At 38.0% G+C, this 20,983-nt stretch overlaps 1 protein-coding gene and 1 pseudogene across 1 annotated transcript; one reads left to right on the forward strand and one right to left on the reverse strand.

Moving 5' to 3' along the window:
* Nucleotides 1–3,678: 3,678 nt before the first annotated feature.
* On the forward strand, nucleotides 3,679–3,837 carry LOC100947697 (annotated as a pseudogene).
* Nucleotides 3,838–8,596: 4,759 nt separating this feature from the next.
* Nucleotides 8,597–9,586, reverse strand: MRGPRX2 (MAS related GPR family member X2). Its single transcript, XM_003781168.2, has one exon. It carries the CDS (start codon nucleotides 9,563–9,565, stop codon nucleotides 8,597–8,599), a length of 969 nt encoding a protein of 322 aa, XP_003781216.1. The 5' UTR covers nucleotides 9,566–9,586.
* Between the last annotated feature and the right edge of the window lie 11,397 nt (nucleotides 9,587–20,983).

The raw sequence follows: 20,983 nt of genomic DNA on the forward strand, positions 1-20,983 counted from the left end.
TGCCTTTCATAAACAAATGGCTGAAAGTTCAGAAATCAAGTTCAGAATATGTATGGCAAATAAGATTAATAGAATGGAGATAAAGTTGGAATTAGAAATTCAAGGAGTAGTTCAAAAATTGTCTCAAGAAATCAATGAATTCAAAGTCAAAATCTCCAAGGATTTAAACACAATGAGGAAAGAAATTGCAGACCTCAAAGAATTTAGAAATTCAACAGAATCCCAATGTAACAGAATAGAGCAGGCAGAAGAAAGGATCTCTGATGCTGAAGACAAAGCTTTTGAATGCTCCCAAACACTCAAAGAGACATGATTTTATATGTAGAAAATCCTAATGATTGTACCAAAACTCTGTTAAACTAATAAACAAATTCAGTGAAGTTGCAGTTAACAAAATCGACATACAAAAATCAGTAGCATTTCTATGTATTAATACTAACAATGAACTATACAAAAAAGAAAAATATTTCTATCAAAATTCCAAGTCATTTTTTATAGAAATAAAAAACATGCTAACATTTTTGTGAAACAATAAAAGACCCTGAAATAGCCAAAGCAATCTGGAAAAAAAAGCAAAGCTGGAAGTATAACACTCTTGGATTTCAAAATATATTATAAGGCTATTGCAATCAAAACAACATGATGCTGTCACAAAAACAGACATATCAATCAATAAAACAGAATAGAAAACCCATAAATAAACTCAAATATTTATGGCTAATGGGTTTTTCAACATAAGTGCCAAGTATATACAAAAGGGAGAGAACAGTCTCTAATAAATTATTTGGGAATATTGGATATCCACATACAGAAGAATAAAAGTAGACCCTTATCTCTCATCATATACAATAATCAACTTACGGATTAAAGACTTAAATGTAAGACCTGAAACTGTAAAACTACTAGAAGAAAACATAGAGGAAAAGCTCCATGACATTGATCTGGGCAATGGTTTCTTGTATAGGACCCAAAAAGCATAAGCAATGAAAACAAAAATAGACAAATGAGATTATATCAAACTAAAAAGCTGCTGCATAAGAAAATGATCATCAGGGTGAAGAATAAGGTGACCAGAAGTCCTGCTTTTGGCAGGACAGTCCTGATTTTTAACAATTTGTCCTGCATCCTGTGATGTTTTAAAAAAGTCCCGATTTTTGGAAAGAATGCACAACAAGCTAGGGAATGGCGGTAATGCAGGAAGACAAGGCCCAGTGGAGAGAAAGAGCACCCAAACACCACATTTATAAGAGGAAGGGCTTTATTCATCAGCCGGGAGCTTATGGCATAGAAGATTTCCAAAATGGCCATGCTCCCAGACTGGCTCAGTCTATCTCCTTTTTTTGACAGTCAAAAAGTTCCACCCCACAGGTACCCTTCCCATTGGCCAGTTTGAATCAAGCAGAAGATGCTAGTGCAGCCCCTACAGAACTACAGGATTTCACAGAACTTGGAAATTTCCAGGTTACAAATTCCTAAGAGCTGAGTCACCATGCAGAGGACCCCACAGGTGTAACCTTGTGATCTCCTTGAGAAGACCTGTTCTCCCAGACCTCATCCTTCTCGGGTATCCTCTCTCAGCAGGAGAACAGGAAGGGAATATACGGTTTTCGGCTGCCATGTGGCTATTTCACCAGGATATGAGTTTTATATTATTTTTGTTAATTTTATAATGTTAAACTTTAATAATAACAAATAATTGTTGGAACTGATTATCAAGAACTGCTTATCAAAGTTCGCATTGTTGATCAGTTGTTAGAATTCGACCACCATTGTTTGGACTTAGTGAACAATGGCATTTTTTGGCAGGGGAACAATGAAAACATTTTGTAACTGTCTCTCAGACCATACACATCGTACTGCGTGCTAGTTAAACAAGTGATGTCAACAAATCAGTTATTCAGATAATTTAGGTAAGTAACTTATTTATTTCATGAATTTAGCAGACAGTACTCATATTATTTATATTTTATAATGGTGGCAAAAAGTCTAGCACCAGCCTTGAAAGTGACACGACTTATGAGGTATTATTAAAAATATATAGAAAAGGAAAAGGCTAAATCTTGGGCATCAGCAAAAATCGCAATAGAGAACAAATGGTTAGAAATATTTCATCATTTTGAAACTAACCATGTTCCATACAATAATGCACTAAAAACTGTGGGATACTCGCTGTCCTTACCAGGAACTAATGCTGCAACTGAACATATTTTTTCTACAGCAAAGAAAGTGTGGACATCAGAAAAATCACAATTAAGTGTGGAGACTTTGAAAGCCATTTTATGTGTGAAATATAATTTAACAAATTCTTGTGAAAAATTTCATCACCTTTTAAACAACGACAGCAATCTACTAAAAAAAATTCACTCAAATGAGAAATATGCCAAAGAATAAAATATTATACATAATTTTTAATGTATTATATTTGTAAATTGTACTTACATTGAAATTTTAAAATATATATTACAGTACTATTTTTGCATTCTATGAAAATTTTTATTGCTCCATGTAGACCAAATTTTTAATTAAGAACCCCCACCCCCACCCCCCTTCAATGGTGTCCCTCTTTACCAATGTTAAAATCCAGTCACCTTAGTGAAGAAGCAACCCACAGATTAGAGAAAAATATTTATAAACCACTCTCTGTCTCATAGTAGGATGACTAGAGTTAACAATAATATGTTGTATATTTTAAAATATCTAGAAAATAAGTTTTCTTTTCTTTTTTTTTTATTAAATGATAGCTATATACATTAATGCAAACATGGGGTACAGTGTAGTGTTTTCACATACATTTTGAAATACTTTCATCAAGCTGGTTCACATAAATTTGATGTCATTTGCTTAGTCATTGTGTCAAAACATTTATATTCTAGTTCTGGAAAAGTTCACTTGTACCCTTGTTAGACAGATATATAGGTGATCTTTCTGGTCACCCTCCCACCACCCAGCCGCCCTTCTCCCCTCCCCTTCTCCACCCCCTCCCCATATTCTTGGGCTAGAATTAAGTTGTATCTTTCATTTGAGAGCTATAAATTAGTTTCATAAAAGGGCTGTGTACATTGGATACTTTCTCTTCCATTCCTGTGATACTTTGCTAAGAAGAACATTAAATTAATACGTTCCTTTTGGAAAGACGTCTGGAGAACACTTAGAGAACTAAAAATAGACCTGCCATTCGATCCTACAATTCCACTATTAGGTATATACCCAGAAGATAAAAAAATCACATTACAATAAAGATGTTTGTATCAGAATGTTTATTGCAGCCCAATTCATAATTGCCAGATCATGGAAGAAGCCCAAGTGCCCATCAATCCACGAATGGATCAATAAACTGTGGTATATGTACACCATGGAATACTATGCAGCCCTAAAGAAAAACGAAGACTTTACCTCCTTCATGTTTACATGGATGGAACTGGAAAATGTTCTTAGAAAATAAGTTTTCAAAGGTTCTTATCACAAAGAAATGATGAATGTTTGAGGTGAAAACAAGCATGGAGCTCAGAGCTTCCCCGAACGACTATGAGGGCTTGGCAGCTTCGTGCTTCTCGTTTTTTCCAGTCCCGCCAACCGGCTGACCGAGCTCACTTTGCATCCTGCAGACGCCGGAGATGCTCAGGCTGGGAGACTTGAGACCCGGGATCTGCAGCAGAGTTCCCGGCTGCACTTGCCTAGATGGCCGGGAAGAAGCAGCATAAGAACGCACAACCCAGCCCTGCGCGAACTGAACTCGAAGAGGAGTGTGCAGCTCAGCTCAGGAGACTGGGAGACAAACTGAATTTCTGGCAAAAACTTGTGAATCTAATAACCAAACTCTTCTGCTCTGGAACCTGACTGCAACAGAAACCTTTGCGTAAGGGGACTCCTTCGAAAGAGAAGTTTCCCACAATGGGTGCAAGTGGTATCAATTTCATTAATTGGAAGAGAGGCCTCATTGTAATCGAGAGGAATGAGAAGGAGCATTCACTTGCTTGTGGATGTCCTTAAACTGAAGATGGAATACCTCAAAAGAATTTCTGTTGGGTTTTTCATATGTCATTTTTGGGGATGTGAGAACACTGTAAAACTACCTTGTTTATTCGAAAACAAGAATGAAAGAATCTTAAAAATAGGGGTATAATAACACTTCTTTTTTTAGTTAGAGAATTATTCTGTCATTTTTGCTGAAGGTCATTTCCCAGCCTGATATAAAAGGAGTTGAAAATAAGATTGAGGCTGAAAGAAACAGTTCAGTGTTGGGTTTTCTGTTGTTTTGCTTTTCACTGCCAACTCCCAAGCACTGTATACTATTTGGTTTACATGTATTGTCTTATTAAAATTTCATTCTGAGAACACTGAATGTTATATTGAATGTTGATTGCGTAGGTCACTACACAATGTCAAATAAGTCAATTTGTTCTGATTCAAATTGTATTGCTCCTGTTCAGATGGCTTTCATTAAATGTGTTCCCTGGGGTTAACTGGAAACTGTGGAAAACTGGAAAATAACTTTGAAAAAATTGGATTTTATAGGAGGATTACTTGGTGCCAGTCAATCTCTTGCACACTGAACATAAAATAAGAAAAGAGGATTTTGTATAACTAGGGAAAATGACAAAAATAGAACTTGACTTTTCAACTGATGCAGTTAAAACTTATTAAAACAGTACACATTCTAAAGATGTTCCTAAAATTAAAATACTAATTAGTGTGTATCCTATGAAAAGCTATCTTTTAAAAAAAAAATGTTTCATAATTAGAATATACTTTGATTTAAAAAGGGACAGATATTTCTTATTCACAATAAAAACCCCATATAGATATATACGAAAATAATGGCATGATTGAATTTCAGCAGAAGTAACTATTTATTTTTTACCTATTTATAATCAAAATATTTTTTGTTTCATTTGAAGGTGTGTATTAAATTTCCATTTTTGAGTTATGAGATAAGGATTTTATAACTATTTGAATATTTACAGTAAAAATAATATAGGGTATAGTCACGTTTGATGAAAAATTACCTCACATTTGTTTTTCTCAGTATTACTTAAGACTATTTATTTAGTTGGAAAGATGTTATTTTCTGCCTTGAGGTAGCTATTTTGCCATATGAGTATTTATGGTCTATAACTATATTTAAATGTATGTACACATCTGAAAATTGGTGTGTTGTCACTACCAAACTATTAAAAGTTATCTCCATTCTAAAAAAGAAAAAGAAAACAAGCATGGAAACCCCATATTGTACCCCCATAAAAATGTAAAATTATTATGTATTAATCATAAATTTAAAAAGAAAATATTTGTAAACCATATGTATAATAAAGGTTTCTTATCTAAAATATATAAGAAATTCAAACAACTCAATAATAGGGAAACAAATAACCCTATTAAAAATAGGCAAAGGACCTGAACAGATCTGTCTCAAAAGAAGACATACAAATGACAAATAGATACATGAAAAAATGCTCAACATATCTGGTCATTATGGTGTTATAAATTAAGACCATAATGAGATATCACATCACACCTGCTGGGACGGCTATTATACAAAAGATGAAAATGAGCACTAATAAGGATGTGTAGTAATGGGAATGCTTGCACACTGTTGGTGGAAATGTAAATTGGTATAGCTATTTTGGAAAATAAAATGGAGATTTCTTTTTTTTTGTAATTTTATTTTTATTTTTTAGTTAGGGTAGGGGTTGGGTTAGGGTAGGGTTAGGGTAGGGGTTAGGGTTAGGGTTTAGGGTTAGGGTAGGGGTTAGGGTTAGGGGTTAGGGTTAGGGTTTAGGGTTAGGGTAGGGGTTAGGGTTAGGGTCAGGGCCAGGTTTAGGGTTAGGGGTTAAGGTTCAAAATGGAGGTTTCTTAAACTAAAATCAGACTTACCATCTGATCCAGCAATCCCACTTCTGGGTATATTTCCAAAGGAGTCAAAATCAGTATTTGGGAGCTACATCTGCATTTCCATGCTTGTTTCAGCATTATTCGCAAAAACAAGATATAGAAGCAACCTATATATCCTTAGAAACAAACTAATTCTGCCTTTTGGACAACGTAGGTGAACCTGGAGGACATTACGCTAAGTGATATAGGTAGATACAAAAAGGAAAACAAATACTGTATGATTTCTCTTATATGTGGAATTTAAAAACATCAATCTCATAGAAACATAGAGTAGAAAGGTAGTAATCAGTGTCTGGAGAAGAAAAGTGGAATGCAGAAAGGAAAGATACTGATCAAATGGTAGAAAGTTTTGGTTAGAATGGAGAAATTATTTTTAGTGATCTATTGCACATTGTGACCACAGTTGATAATAATGTACTGCTTATTTCAAAATTGCTAATAGATTTTTAATCTTGTCACCAAAAAAAAAAGTTAGAAAGGTGTTAATTAGCTTTATTTAGTCTTTACACAATGTACAAACTGATCAAAACATCACATGGTACCTCAGGAACATATACCTGATTAAAAGTAAATAAATAAGAAAAAATGTATAGGCAAACCACCAACTGGACAAGTATTTACCACGTGCATAACTATCAAAGGAATCATTCAGCATATATAAAAACTCTACAAGTTAGTAATGAAACAGAGAAATATTTAATTAAAATGAGCAAAACTTAAGCCAACAGTGTGGAAAGAAAACTGAGTAGCCAATAAGTGTATGAAGATGCTCCATTTAATAAATCATTACAGAAATGTAAATTTAAAAACATGGAGATAGTACTTCACATTCATTACAATGGCTGAAATTGAAAAGACTAGCAGTACCATATTGGGGGGGAGTATGTAGAACAACAGGAATTTTCCTGGGAAGGTGATAGAATACAACCACTTTAGGAAATAATCTGGTGATTTCTTAGAGAGTTAAGCATACATTTTCCTGTGATTCAACAATTTCACTCCAAGAGAAATGAAAACACAAACCTACTAAAGGACTTGAATGGGAATAGACACGATATCTTTATTCCTAACAGCCCAAACTTGTAGCCTACACATATATCTACCTATGTAAAAGTAGTTAAACTGTGATACATTCATACAATGAAATAGTAGTCAGCTTTATAAAAGGAACAAATTACTGATATATGTTATGCAATGACATAGATAAATCCTTAAAATATTCTGTTGAGCATAAGAGCTAAGAATAAAAAAGTACACATTGTATAATTCTAAATATATAAAGTCAAAGGTCAGACAAAACTAATATTCAGTGTTAGAAACAGGAACAATGGTCGCCTGTGGGAGCGGAAGGATAATGTGAAGGGAGCTCCAAGGGAACATTCAGAGGTGATGAAAATGTTTCATGCTTGAAAGGAGTTTGAGCTACAAAGTTGCATTCATTTAACAAAACTCATTGAACTGTACACTTATGAACTGTACATATCATTCTTTCTTAATTATACCTTAATTAAAAATAATCAGAGTTATTTAAAGATGTATTTGAAATTCATATATTATTTTTATAGAATATATAAATTTATAAAATGTGTGAATTTCAATTAATGAAGTAAATGCTGTAAGGTCTTTGGAAGAAAAGGTTCATCTGACATGCATCCTGTCCTCGAAGAACATAGAAGACACACTGGAAACCTGCCATGAGGGATTCCAGACCCATAGAGAAGGAGAACTGGGCAAAGCCAAAAAGGAAAGAATGGGAGAGCATTTGAAAGGAAAACACAAAAAGACGGTGTGCCTCATGCCTTAATTATGCTTTGACAGTGATTTATCTGGTTATAAAACCTAACTTTACGCTTGGAAAGGTTGAAAATAGTGAAAGCAACAAATTTAAAGATGATAGCTTCAATTTGGTAAATGGAGATTTTGTGCAGCATAACTTAAAGATTCATCAGGTTATTCATCCATTAAGTCATTTATTCAATAAACATTTATAAAGCTAAGGAGACATTCTAAGGCCTGCCAAAATTAAAGAATACTGCTCTTTGGGGCCTAGATTAGTATTTCGTTTTTCTAATTTGAGACAAATCTTGGGGAAGAGAAAAAAGAAACTTGTTAAAAGTGCAACTTTTTTTCCTTCCTATTTAGTGCAATGACCAAAGTTTAGAATTTTTCTGCACAGCTTCCGGCCTTCTGGCTGAAGGTGGGATTCATCAAAAGTGGGAATAGTTCTGGACTCAAAAGTTGCCAAAGGTCACCGGGGGAGTGTAAGGGTCCTGTGAAGCAGTTCCTGACACACTGTCCCGGGGCACTTTGTGTTTGTTTAACAGACATTGAGTCATTTAATCCTTGGGAGGAGGACTATTACTTTAACAGTTGTAGGATCAGGGGATGATAATCTTAGTCCTCTGGGAGGCTGAGGTCTGAGGATCTCTTGAGCTCAGTAGTTCCAGACCAGCCTAAGTGCTAGACAGTGTCTCTACTGAAAAATAGGGAAAAATTAGCTGGGCACCATAGGGGGTGCCAGTAGGTCCAGCTACTCAGGAGACTGAGGCAGGAGATCACTTGAGCCCAGATGTCTGAAGTTGCCATGGCACTCTAGCCTGGGGCAACAGAGTGAAATTCTGTCTCAAACAAACGCCCAAGCTGTGATGGGAGAAGTTGGTTCTCAAAGCTACATCTGTCTGACCCAATCAGAGGCTGTCAGGCGCTACACCAGACTGCTGCCAGACATCTCGAGGGATCTCTGAGGAAAGCTTCCTTCACTATCATCCACCTCGGGGGTGTCCTGAAGAGCCTGCTGGAGAACCAGCTTGAGGGTCCTCTGCCTACGCCACCACCGCTGCCTGGAGGAGCCCACGAAGAAGTAAATGATGGGGTTCGTGCTGCTGTTAACACAGGACAGGACAACTAAAACCGAATGAAAGTAACAAGGGAACACACTAACCTTCCAGACTAAGAGGAACCAGTAGATGCCATAGGGCAGGCCACAGATGAGGAAGGCCAGCACTGTGAACACAATAGTCACATACAGCCTGGTCAGCGGCATCCGGTGGGAGCTGCAGAGGATCCGCACCATCAGGGCCAGGCTGGACCCAGAGAGAACCACAAATAAAACAATCAGCCACGCTGCAGTGATGAAATCAAACATGCGACACCAATCATAGTCACCCCACCTAAACAGGAAGCCACAGTACTTCCCTTCTAGGATGCTCAGGAGCAGGGACAGAGCCCAGAGCAGGGCACACATGATCGCAGATAGGTGTCTGGGGCGGCGACAGCGGTACCAGATGGGCCGCAGGACCGACAGGCAGCGCTCAGTGCTAATGGCGCTCAGTATGCTCAGACCTGCAAGGTAGGCAAAAGTCAACACAGTGGTGATAACTGATATGCTATACAAGATGCCAATGAGTATCTCCAGGCATTCTACAATTAGGAAGCTGAGAAAGAGAAAGTCAGCGGCTGCCAAGTTGAGAATGTAGACAGAGAAGGTGTTTCTGCGCATGCGGAAGCCCAGGAGCCAGAGCACAACCGCGTTTCCTGCCACCCCGACCAGGGCAATGGCGAGGATTAGCAAGGTCAGCATCAGAGGATCTTTGCCACAATTTGAAGGAGGAGGGTCCTGTTCATTTCCATTCATTGTTGTGATTTCGGTCAGTGGAGGAATGGTTGAGTTCATGCTCAGAAACCCTCTGTCAATGCTCCTGCAAACACAAAAGAGACATGAGCACCTGGGTGGTGATCACTGATTCTCAGCACCACCCGCCATGTGGGAATTGCCCACCGTGTGTTATGGGGGAAGGAAACAGAGGCTTGAAAAGTGTAAAGGTTTTTCTGAAGGCCAGGGAGTCCTGGCACCTGGATTTAAACCCAGTTCTCACTAACTCTAACGACTGGGCTCTCTCTACTCCAACTGTCATGTCTTCTACTGATGTGAGAATAGTCTAAGGTCCAAACACCCCACTCACTGTACTAAGCCATGTCATGTCCCCTGGAGGTAGGAGGAGAAAATCTGGGCAGGTTGTGTGAAACAAGAAGAGACAGAACTCTGAAACCAGCATTCCTTCTCTCCTGGGCTAGAGGTTTCCTCTCTGGGGCTGGAAATGGGAAGTCCAGGCAGGACCCAGGCCACCTTTGGTGACTGAAAGAAGTCCATTCACTAGGCAGAATGGAGATCATGATTTAGTGTCATGACGGGAATATGACTTCTTGCTAGAACAGGTGTGAGGATGACCACACCTAGAAATGGGCTAGAAATGACTCAATGGGAAAGCACTTTTCTCTGGTCCATTTCTGGATTCTCAGTGCTTAGCTCCATGTAGGAGACATGGTAGATGTTCAAAAAATTGTAATCCAAAAATGAATAAATAAATGGGGAGTCAAACAGTAGTTGAAAATTTGTGTTAAATGTAACACAAACATTTTAAAAATTAAATTAGTCACCAGAAAACACACATGTAAAGAAATGAAGAACATTTCAATCCTCACCTTTCCTTTTGTGGAACACTGGTGTATTCGAAAAGACTCCTTCTGCCTTCACAGATGGCCAGTGATGGGCATTGTTGTGTCTCTAACCCAGGGAGGGTCAGGATATGGCTTTTACTAATGAGCACCCACAGGAGTTTTAGCTCACAGTTTAGGGAGAGGATTTAGGGCTTATTTGAATTGTTCTGCATTTTAGAGGAGAAAGGGGCAAGTTGGGAAAAGGAGAGAGCAAGGTGGCAGTGAGGCTGCCTGAAAGGAGTTGAGGAAGTTTCTAAGGAGGATCCCACTCTCCTCCAACTGATTTTGAGTGGAGTTTACTTTCCTGATTAAAGCATAAAGCATTCTTTGGGGAAGGGGGTGGGAAATAGCAAAAGTTCCCAATCCATTTTTATATTGTTCAGAGTTTGGGGTGAAAAGGCAGATGCTGGTGAATTCCACTTGTGAAGGAGATCTTTCTCACATCAGTGCCCACCACTCACCATCTGTGAAAGCAGCTGAAGGAGTGTTCCTCAGGTACAGTCTTTTAACCCTATGCAGGGTCTAATGAGGGCAGTACTATTATTCCCATTTTATTTTTTTTTATTGAATGGTAACTATGTACATTAATGCAATTCTGGGGCACAGTGTGGTATTTTCACATACAATTTGAAACATTTCCATCAAACTGGTTAACATAGCCTTCATGTCATTTTCTTAGTTATTGTGTTAAAAACATTCATATTCTACACTTAGAAAGATTCACTTGTACCTTTGTAAGATAAACCACAGATGTGATCCCTCCAATTCCCCTCTCTCCACCCATTCCCCCTCCCCTCTCCCTGCCCCTCCCCATATTCTTAGGCTGTTATTAGGTTATAGCTTTCATATGGAATGGGCAGAAGAAAGGATCTCTGACATTGAAGACAACACTTTTGAAGAAGCCCAGGAGCACAAAGATCAAAAGAAATAGAGAGGAAAAATGGATCTTTCTCTCAGAGAGCTCTCAGATAATTCAAAGAAAACTAATATTCACCTAATAGGAATCCCTGAAGGCGATGAAGTTGTTTCACAAAATACAGAGGCTCTTCTTCACGAAATTATGAAAGAGAACTTTCCAGACATGCCAAGAGATTCTAAAATTCAGATAGCAGATAGTTTCAGAACTCCAGCACAACTCAACTTGAACAAAACATCCCCCAGGCACATCATAATTAACTTCACTAAAGTTAAGATGAAAGAGAAAATCCTGAAAGCAGTCAGACGTAAGAAAACCATAACCTACAAGGGGAAGAGTATTAGGATGACTGCAGATCTCTCAGCTGAAACCTTTCAGGCCAGAAGAGGATGGTCATCGACTTTTAATCTCCTAAAACAAAATAACTTTCAACCCAGGATCCTATATCCGGCTAAACTGAGTTTCATTTATGATGGAGAAATTAAATACTTCAATGACATTCACATGTTGAAGAAATTTGCCATAACTAAACCAGCTCTCCAGGAAATTCTCAAACCTATCCTCCATAATGACCAGTGCAATCCTCTACCACAAAAGTAAACCAACTCAGAAACTTTTGATCACATTCCAGCTTCCACAGTGGTGAAAGGATTAAGAATGTCTACTGGACTTTTGAGCAACTCGATGCCCAAAATTTTACCAGGCTTATCAATAATTCCCATTTTATATATAAGGAGACTAAAGCACAAATAGATTGAGTGACATGCTCCAGGTCTCTTGAAAACAAATGGTTGAGTCTACATTTGAATCCACAGGTCTGTGTCAGAGTCCTTATTCTTAACCAACATGCAGCCCCGTTGCCAGAGATTGGTGTCAAGTACACACACAGGAAGAAGATAACCAACAAGTAATGCTCAAGTCAAATCCAAAATAGAACTTTAAAATCATGATTGTTTGAGCCTTGATTAAGGAAATTTAAGAAGAATTAAGGGTTAGTAGTCAAAGAAGTGGTAATGATCAAAGAAGGGGAAGAGATGTGAATAGAAGCCAAGTGGGAGCAAGCCACTGAATGCATGATCCCTTTTCTGTTTCAGACAGATATCAATCCACACTGCAGAGGACTCACACAGAAGTCCTCCATGTGGAAAGGAGATGTGTCCTTTTTGGGGGTGCAGAGTTAGCATCAGGGATGATGAATGCATCCATCACATGCTCTCTTAGTTCCAGTAGCCCTGCTTGGCCTGATAAGGATATGGAGGAAAACCACAACATTTGTTGCCCTCCTTCAAGGCCTCTTGGCTTTTTTACTCATGGCAGTGAAAGTCCTTATTGGTTTAGTTTTGTCCATTTAAAAAAATTAACTATGTGGCATTTACAGCTCTGTTTTTGTGAGAGTTTTAGGTGTTTGTTTTGTTTTGTTGTGTTTTAGTTTTTCACAGGGCTATAGACCATTTAGGAGATGGTTTAGTCTATTTTTTATTGTAAAATACAAATAATGTAACCTTTATCATTTTTACCATTTTAAGTATATGGTTCAGTGGCATTAAGTTCGTGTACGTTGTTGTGCAACCATTACCACCATCCATCTCAAAAACTTCCCTATCATCCCCAAATGAAGCTTTATATCCATCCAAAACTATCTCTCCATTCCTCTCTTCTGTCCCAGCTCCTGGTAACCTCTATTCTACTTTCTATCTCTATAAATCTAACTATTCTAAGTACTTCATATGAAAGGGACCACACAACATCCTGCTGTGCCTGGTTTATTCCACCAAGCATCATGTCCTCAAGGTTCATCTATGCTGCATTTATCAGGATTCTACTCCTTCCATGGTTGAACAATATTCTCTTGTATGGATAAGTCAAATTTTGTTTAACCATTTCTTTGTTGATGGCCACTTTGGTTGTTTCTATCTTTTGGCTATTATGAATAATGTTGCTATGAACATTTTGCACAAATAACTGCCAAGTCCTTGTTGGTTTAGTATTGTCCATTTAAAAAAATTAACTATGTGACATTTGGTAGTGTGCTACTACTACCTTACACATACCATCTCCCTCTAATCTGTGCCACAACCCCTATGAGGGGGTATTATCATCGTTATCTTCTTTTTTCCAAGGAAATTGAGCCTCATTGAGGTTGATTCTGGACTACTCAGATGATAAGTGGCAGAGGCAGTGTCTGAACCCTCAGCTCTCTGTCTGCTGCTCCTTCACACCCAACCCTTGCCCTCTGGCTGTGCCAAGGTGCCTTGGCTTCAGAGGGTGTTCTGACCCTGTGCCTTCTTCATCTTTTGTGTCTCTCAGGCTGGCTTTGGCTAGAATAGCAGTGGGGTTCCAGCTACAAGGTCATTTGGATATAGTACAGCTCTATTTTTAAGTGTATGTCTATTTTTTTGTTTCCCTAATTAAATTCAAAGCTCTATAATGCCTAGACCTGCCTGGTTTTTCTTGTGGTTGTTCACTATTATATCCCCAGCTTCCAGCTAATATCCCTCATCTATTGTAATACTCTCATTTAACAAAGGAATAAACCCAGACTTAAGGAGCACAAAAGCTTTTCTTGAGACCATATGGTAAAAAGTAGGCCTGGTACCAGCCCTGGTCTTCTAGAGCCCATTCCCATGTTGACTTGTGTTCCATGGCTACATCATTCACTATTTATGGTGCTCTCCTGAAAAAAACTCTATGCAAGCACAGACTCCAAGAAAGAATCAGGGGTTATAGAGACTGCTTGCTAGTTGCCCCAGTTGTTATTTTCCTCTTCTCACACATAATAATTCTGAGAGTGTTCAATCGGGAAAAGGACCCACATCTCTCGATCCCCTTTGATGCTGATGGCACCATGTGATCAAGTGACGGTCAACAGGAGGTGAGAGAAAGTAATGTAACCAACTCTTTCTGTGTTCTTTCTCTTCTTCCTCAGGACTGGAATGCTAATGTGTTCAGGACCCTAAGGATGAGGGCACCTCTTTCAGAATGGGGGTGGCAAATTGGAAGGGGCATTGATGTCTAACATCTTGGTGTCATTAGTCTAGGAGTAAAAAGCTTTCTTTCTTATTCAAGTCACCATTATAATGGATTTCTCTTTAGAACAGCCAAAATCATAAAGTTAAAATACTTACAAATGCCTATGTACTCTTACCATTTTTTTTCAACTACATTCCATTCTCAAGGCATTTGGGATGATAGTGAGATATTAGTATAAAGAAGAGATACTAAATGGGAGGTCAAAAACAAAGGAAACTAACTGGGAGGAGATGTTATAGAATGAGAAATTGATCCAATCACATTGAGATAAATTCCTAGGAAATACAAACTGTTAGCAGGCTATAGGAAAAATTTTCCCCACTTGCCATCCGAATCCCATGTCTACCCTTTTCTACCCTCCTGTGCATCCTGGGAGGAGATCTCTTCATGGGCCATAAATGGGCTATCCTTCTTTCTAGTTCCTGGTTGCATTTAGTCAAAGAAACACATTAATAGGATTTTGGAGAGCAGAAAGTGAGTGATTTCAGGGGTTTTGATTTCCTGGTTCTCTCCCTTGTAGACTGTGAGTTTGCAGTGGCAACATCATCCTACTTAAGGACATAGCCCCTGTCTGGTGGCCTCTTCCCAGCTACAGCTTCAGCACACTCTGAGTTGTCATAATTTTCCTTCTCTTTATCCCATTGGGCCTAGCAATAGTAACAGTGCTTCACTCTTCCTTTCTTTTGAGGACTTCACCATTCTTTAGACGTTTCTCTTCACCCTAACCACACCTTTGTAAAAGTCTCTTAATTAAACTCTTCTCAACTACCCATTTAGTATGTCCGAGCAGTATTTTCTGCTGGGACAATAAAGAGATACAATGGATACAAAGAAAAAGTCCTTTTTTTTTTGGCCAGGGCTGGGTTTGAACCCTCCACTTCCAGCATATGGGGCGAGCGCCCTATTCCTTTGAGCCACAAGCGCTGCCCAAAGAAAAAGTCTTTTGAATAGCAACCAAACTCATGAAACCTGAGGTATTAACAACTTAGCTTTGAGAAGTATTGCCTGTACACTATCTCATTCTCTAAATTAAAAATAGCCAAATATTTCTCTCCACAATTGCAGATTTCAATAGTTGAAGAGAAGGAGAGAATATAGGGAGATAAGACAGAAATGTAAAGAAACTGGTTGTCCCTGTTTGAATCTCCCACCATCTAAATTACCAGCATCCAAAACTCTCTCAAAAGAGCTTCATATCTCCAGATTCTTGCTAAAGATCGCACCCCCAAGATAAACTTATTGGGAGGTGGACTAGGAGGGGGAAACCCAAACTGCCTTTGAAAGAAAATGATCCTTGAACACTCTTACCTCGTCACCGTTCTTCCTGCTGGAGGCGGTGAGTTGAGAAGGAAGCACTTTCCTGGGATTGGCAAACAGCCCAGGATAGTTTTCTGCCCTCCAGATGGAGGAGCCTGTAGGAGCTTGAGTGAAACCTGGTGACCAAGTGAGGCTTATCAAGATGCTGGACAACCCTGTGATTTCCTGCACAGGGAGTTCTGGCAAATGAGAGTGTGAAACAAGAAAGCTCACGAGACATTTCTCAGCATTTGGCCTGACTCCAAGCTCTTATCTTGGTCCCTCCCCATCCTACACCATCTGATCTCCCTTCCTGCCATCCTGGCTTCTTTCATGGCCCACTGTGAGCCTGTGCAAAAAGCAGATGCACTTCTTAGCAAAGCATGTTTTCATAGCTCAATAATAGTCTGCCCTCTTCTGCTTGGCATTCAAAGCCCTGTGTGGCCTGACTCACCTGATCTTTTAAAATTTAATCACAGAAGTAATGTATGTGGATCAGTTTTATTTCAAATGACACTGGGTGTACAAAATGAATTGTAAAGTCCTCATTCTCAAACAGCAGCCAATGTGTACATTTTTCATTCTTAATTATTTTAAAAGTTTTGCATAACAAAACTACATTTCCATTTTTGATGTATCAGTGTTAACAATTGGATACATTGAATCCCTTTATAAAAGATGGGGCACTTAGCACACCACACAATCTGTCACATTTCTCCTTCTACTTCATGATATTTATTAACTAGACTACTTTTAGATCAACTAGAACCAACCAATATTTTCAGGCTTATCACCTATGATTTCCTTTCATATGCTTACGTGGCAGCCAAACTGAGTTATAGGTAACTATGAAGCATTTAAAATAATCATAAACATTTATTTACTCATTTATTAATTCATTCAATGCTATTTGTTGTGTGCCTATGATGTGCCAGAAACCATTCCAGGCAACAAAGACACAGTGATGAATACATGAGATCATGCCCCTTTGCATTGCAGGGAGTGTGTGTCAATGGAGGAGAATTCTGAGATTCAGCATGTCCTCATACTTTGGTGTAGTAGGCAAACTGTACAATTGTCACCAGAAGTCTGCCTTCCTTGAGAGCAACACCAGGGCCTCAGAAAGTTTTAACGTCTGTTACCTTCCTCCTATCCTACTATGCTCCAGTATTTTATTTTGATCCTTCCCTTCCCCAATAAATTAAATACTTATTATAGTTTTAAATAGCCAGTATTTGTTCACATTTATCCACATCTCACCAGTGTTTTTGTTCATCCTCCAATCTCACGTATCTTATCTTCCTTCCATTTCTCAAAACACATTCTTCAGTTTTGTGTGTGAGAGCCTCTGGGTAGTAAATTTCCAGTTTTTGCCTGATATATCATTGTTTCATCCTCATTTTCTTTTTTTTTTATTATTGTTATTACATTAATGCAAACATAGGGTACAGTGTAGTGTTTTCATATAAATTTTAAAATACTTTCATCAAGCTGGTTCACATAAATTTCATGTCATTTGCATAGTCATTGTGTCAAAACATTTACATTCTAGTTCTAGAAAAGATCACTTGTACCCTTGTTAGACAGAAATATAGGTGATCTTTCCGGTTACCCTCCCACCACCCAGCCACCCTTCTTCCCTCCCCTTCCCCACCCCCTCCCCATATTCTTGGGCTAGAATTAAGTTGTTACTTTCATTTGAGAAGTATATATTAGTTTCATAGAAGGGCTGTGTACATTGGATACTTTTTCTTCCATTCCTGTGATACTTTGCTAAGAAGAACATTTTCCAGTTCCATCCATGTAAACATGAAGGAGGTAAAGTCTTCGTTTTTCTTTAGGGCTGCATAGTATTCCATGGTGTACATATACCACAGTTTATTGATCCATTCATGGATTGATGGGCACTTGGGCTTCTTCCATGACCTGGCAATTATGAATTGTGCTGCAATAAACATTCTGATACAAACATCTTTATTGTAATGTGATTTTTTATCTTCTGGGTACATACCTAATAGTGGAATTGTAGGATCAAATGGCAGGTCTATTTTTAGTTCTCTAAGTGTTTTCCCAGGCTTGGCATTCTAGGATGACAGCTACTTTCTCCCAGCATACTGAAGGTCTGTCTTTTGACTGCCAGTGTAACTGTTGTGGGACTGGCCATCAGTCAAGTGGCCATTTTCTTGTAGTGTTTCTTTCTCTGTTTGTTTTCTCTAAGAGCTTTCCTTTTTTTCCACAGTGGTACATGCTAACTCAAATGTGTCTAGTGGCTTTCTTTTTCATATTTTGGTATTTGTGGAGTTTCCTGGATTTCATCAGTATTATCATTTAACATTTCTAGACAATGTTATGCTGTAATCCCTTGAAATATTGCTGAGTTGTTAAGAACACAAAGCCAGGCTGCTTGGCATCTCTGTGGACCTTACACAAATGTTTGTAAGTTTACCATGTTTGTTTCCTCATCTGCAAAATGGAAATAACATTGATATCTACTTCAGAGACTTGTTAATAAAATTAATAAGTTAATTTATCTAAGTGTATCTTTAAAAAGGAGCACACAGTAATAAATTCTATATTCTTGTTAGCGCTTATTATCATTTTTATTATTCTCTCTTTCTTTAAGTCTAATTTAACATACAGTAAACCTTTTTATATCTTCCATATCTCTTAATTTCTCCTTCTTATTTTTCATTTCTTTGTCTTGTAGGCTGCTTTCTGGGAAATCGCTTCAGTTTTCTCCCAGTTTACTCAGCTCTTTTCCACTGTGTCTAATCCATCTACTGAAATTTAAATTCAATTTTTATATTATTAATTTCTATAAATTTCATTTGATATTTTGTTTTTAAACTTGATTAGTCATTTTTTAATCTCTTGATGCTGACTTGTATTGTCAACTCTCTTTTATATCCTTTAACCCTCTTAAGCATAGCAATATTATAATTCTCTGTCTGAAAAACAAACACCACACGCACTTACTACTAAATTGGAACTAATCAAAGAGCACACATGTGCACAGAGGGAAGTAAAACTCAGTGGAACTTAAACAGATAGAGGGGGGCAAGAAAGGAGGGGAAATAAACCAATGTAATGGGTAATATGAAAATTATGTGGGTTGTGGTAATCCCTATAGCTGAGACTTAAGCATTTCAGAGACAATCCGTTTAACCCAAAATATCTGTAATCCCTTAATATGTTGAAATAAAAAGAAATTCTCTGATAATTCCAATGCTATAAACTATGTATGTCTGATTTTACTGTCTATTGTTTTTTTCTGGCACTTTCACATGCTGCTTTATTTTTTGTTTGTGATTTTGACTGTGAGCTGTGTGCTTTCCTTAGGAGCTTATTTGTGAAAATTCGGTAATGCCTGAATTGTAGTTGAGTTCTTTTAGAGAGGATTTGTGTTTTGCTAATTGACTAGGGGAACTTCTCGGCATGGCTTTCATGTATTAGGATGTCCTCAGAAACCTCATTGGTCATTTGAAGTTTTAGGAAGAACATAGATTGTGTAAATTGGGACCACAATATGATACTAACTTGTGGTTGCGAATTCTCAGTAGAATTTTTCTTCACACAGAACCAAGCTTGAGTCAAATAATTTCTTAGTTTTTTTTTTTCTCATTAAGGAGGAATAAATTGAAGTTTCAGTCTTTTGAAGTCCTGTATTTTCATGAGGGTCTCCTGTTAGACTTCTTCCTTGTTTTAAAACTCTATTTTTCATTCCTGCTAGATATGAAATAAAATCTTATGAGAGCAAAGGAGATCCACTTAAGAGATTTAAACAAGAAAATGACTTGTTCAGATCTGTGTCTTGGGCTGCTGAGTGGGGAATTAGATGTCTTCTGGCTATGATGGATCTAAAACTAAAAAATTTCTCTTGCCTGTGAAGGCTTCTCTCTGTCATGTGCCAAAGAGAGTAGAGACCTCAAATAGGCTTGTCTCTGAAGCCAAACCTGAATCTGTTGGGGCCTTAGTGGTTCCCAGAGGCCATTGTTTTCATCACTGTGATATACGCATCAATCTAAGCTCCTCTCATGGCTCAAAGTTTTGTGTCATGAAGTCTTTTCCAATTACAGTTGAGAATGCAGGGCAGTGTTATTTAGAAAGACCATGTAAAGAGCAGTTTTGTTTGTGGAGTGAGTGTGTAGAGCTGATCTTACTACACGGGCTTACACAGATACATCTTTGGGAAGCTGTGGCTCATCCCTGTACCTGGGCCTCTTCTCATTCTTTTCTGGGCTAGAGTCAACCCTAGTCACTCTAGGCAGCCTCGCCATCAGCTAAAAGCCAAACAAGTACAATGAAACCAAGAGAAGGGGAATATCCTGATAATGTCATTTGAATTCTAGGTCCATTATGTCTACAGCTGGTTTCTCTTGCAAACTTTGTTATTTGAAGCAATACTGCCCGATATTTGCTAAAATTAATTTAGATATCTATTCTTTGCCCACACAGCCACAAATATGCCCATATTAAGGCCTTTATTATATTGCATTTCAAGCATCTGAGGACATATTTCTCTCCCATTGCACTGTGAACTTTTTGAGAATAATGAATATATCTTTGAATCTTGGTGCCTAGAATAGTGCCCAAAAAGTGCTCAGCAAATTTTTCAGTGCATGCATTTGTGTCTGTACAATGAATTCAATGATATAATAAATGACTTGGAGAGGTAAGGGTTGTGGAATCATTCTGGGCAGAGGGCCTTTAAAGTTTAACCATGAGAAATATCTGTAATTAAAGTACAAACAAAATGAAGGTAAAAAACATATTTGACATGATAAAATCCAGGATCCTATTTTCCATGCATTTGAAAATGTACCCAACATTTAGAAGCACAGCCCTTGGAGAACTAGAACTCATCAGTAGTTAAATTAGATTAGTTTCTTAATTTCCATACAATTTAGATACCTATATATTGAGGGAATGGAGGGTCAGACCACTGTGACATAGAGAATCACTGGGGAGTCCAGGAAAATAAAAGAAGAATACACTGGGGTTGAGGGTGGAGACAGAAAAGTCACTGGGTTACGAGATCTTTTCTATAAAAACCTCTTTGGGAAGTAAACTTGGCCATTTTATTGTTTCTGCTTAGCCAGGGCTGGAAGGCTAGGGCTATATAATCAGAATGATAATTGATCATGTCCCATCCATTTTGGGGCTGAAGATAATGGATTTAGGTTAGCTTTAACATGTAGCAGGAATAAGTCCAAACCTATCAATAACAACATTGAATGTGAAGCTTTCCGATCAAAAGATTTTGAGGGACTTAAGGAATGAAAGAACAAGAGCCAAATGTATGTTTTCTGCAAGAAACCACTTCACCTATAAAGACACACATAGGCTGAAAAT

This window comes from Otolemur garnettii, unplaced genomic scaffold, assembly GCF_000181295.1.
Source record: "Otolemur garnettii isolate 467f Iridium unplaced genomic scaffold, OtoGar3 scaffold00001, whole genome shotgun sequence".
NCBI lineage: Eukaryota > Metazoa > Chordata > Mammalia > Primates > Galagidae > Otolemur > Otolemur garnettii.

Bases quoted from the DNA above. Each gene is read 5' to 3' on its own strand.
- MRGPRX2 (XM_003781168.2), bottom strand. From the start codon at position 9,565: ATGAACTCAACCATTCCTCCACTGACCGAAATCACAACAATGAATGGA.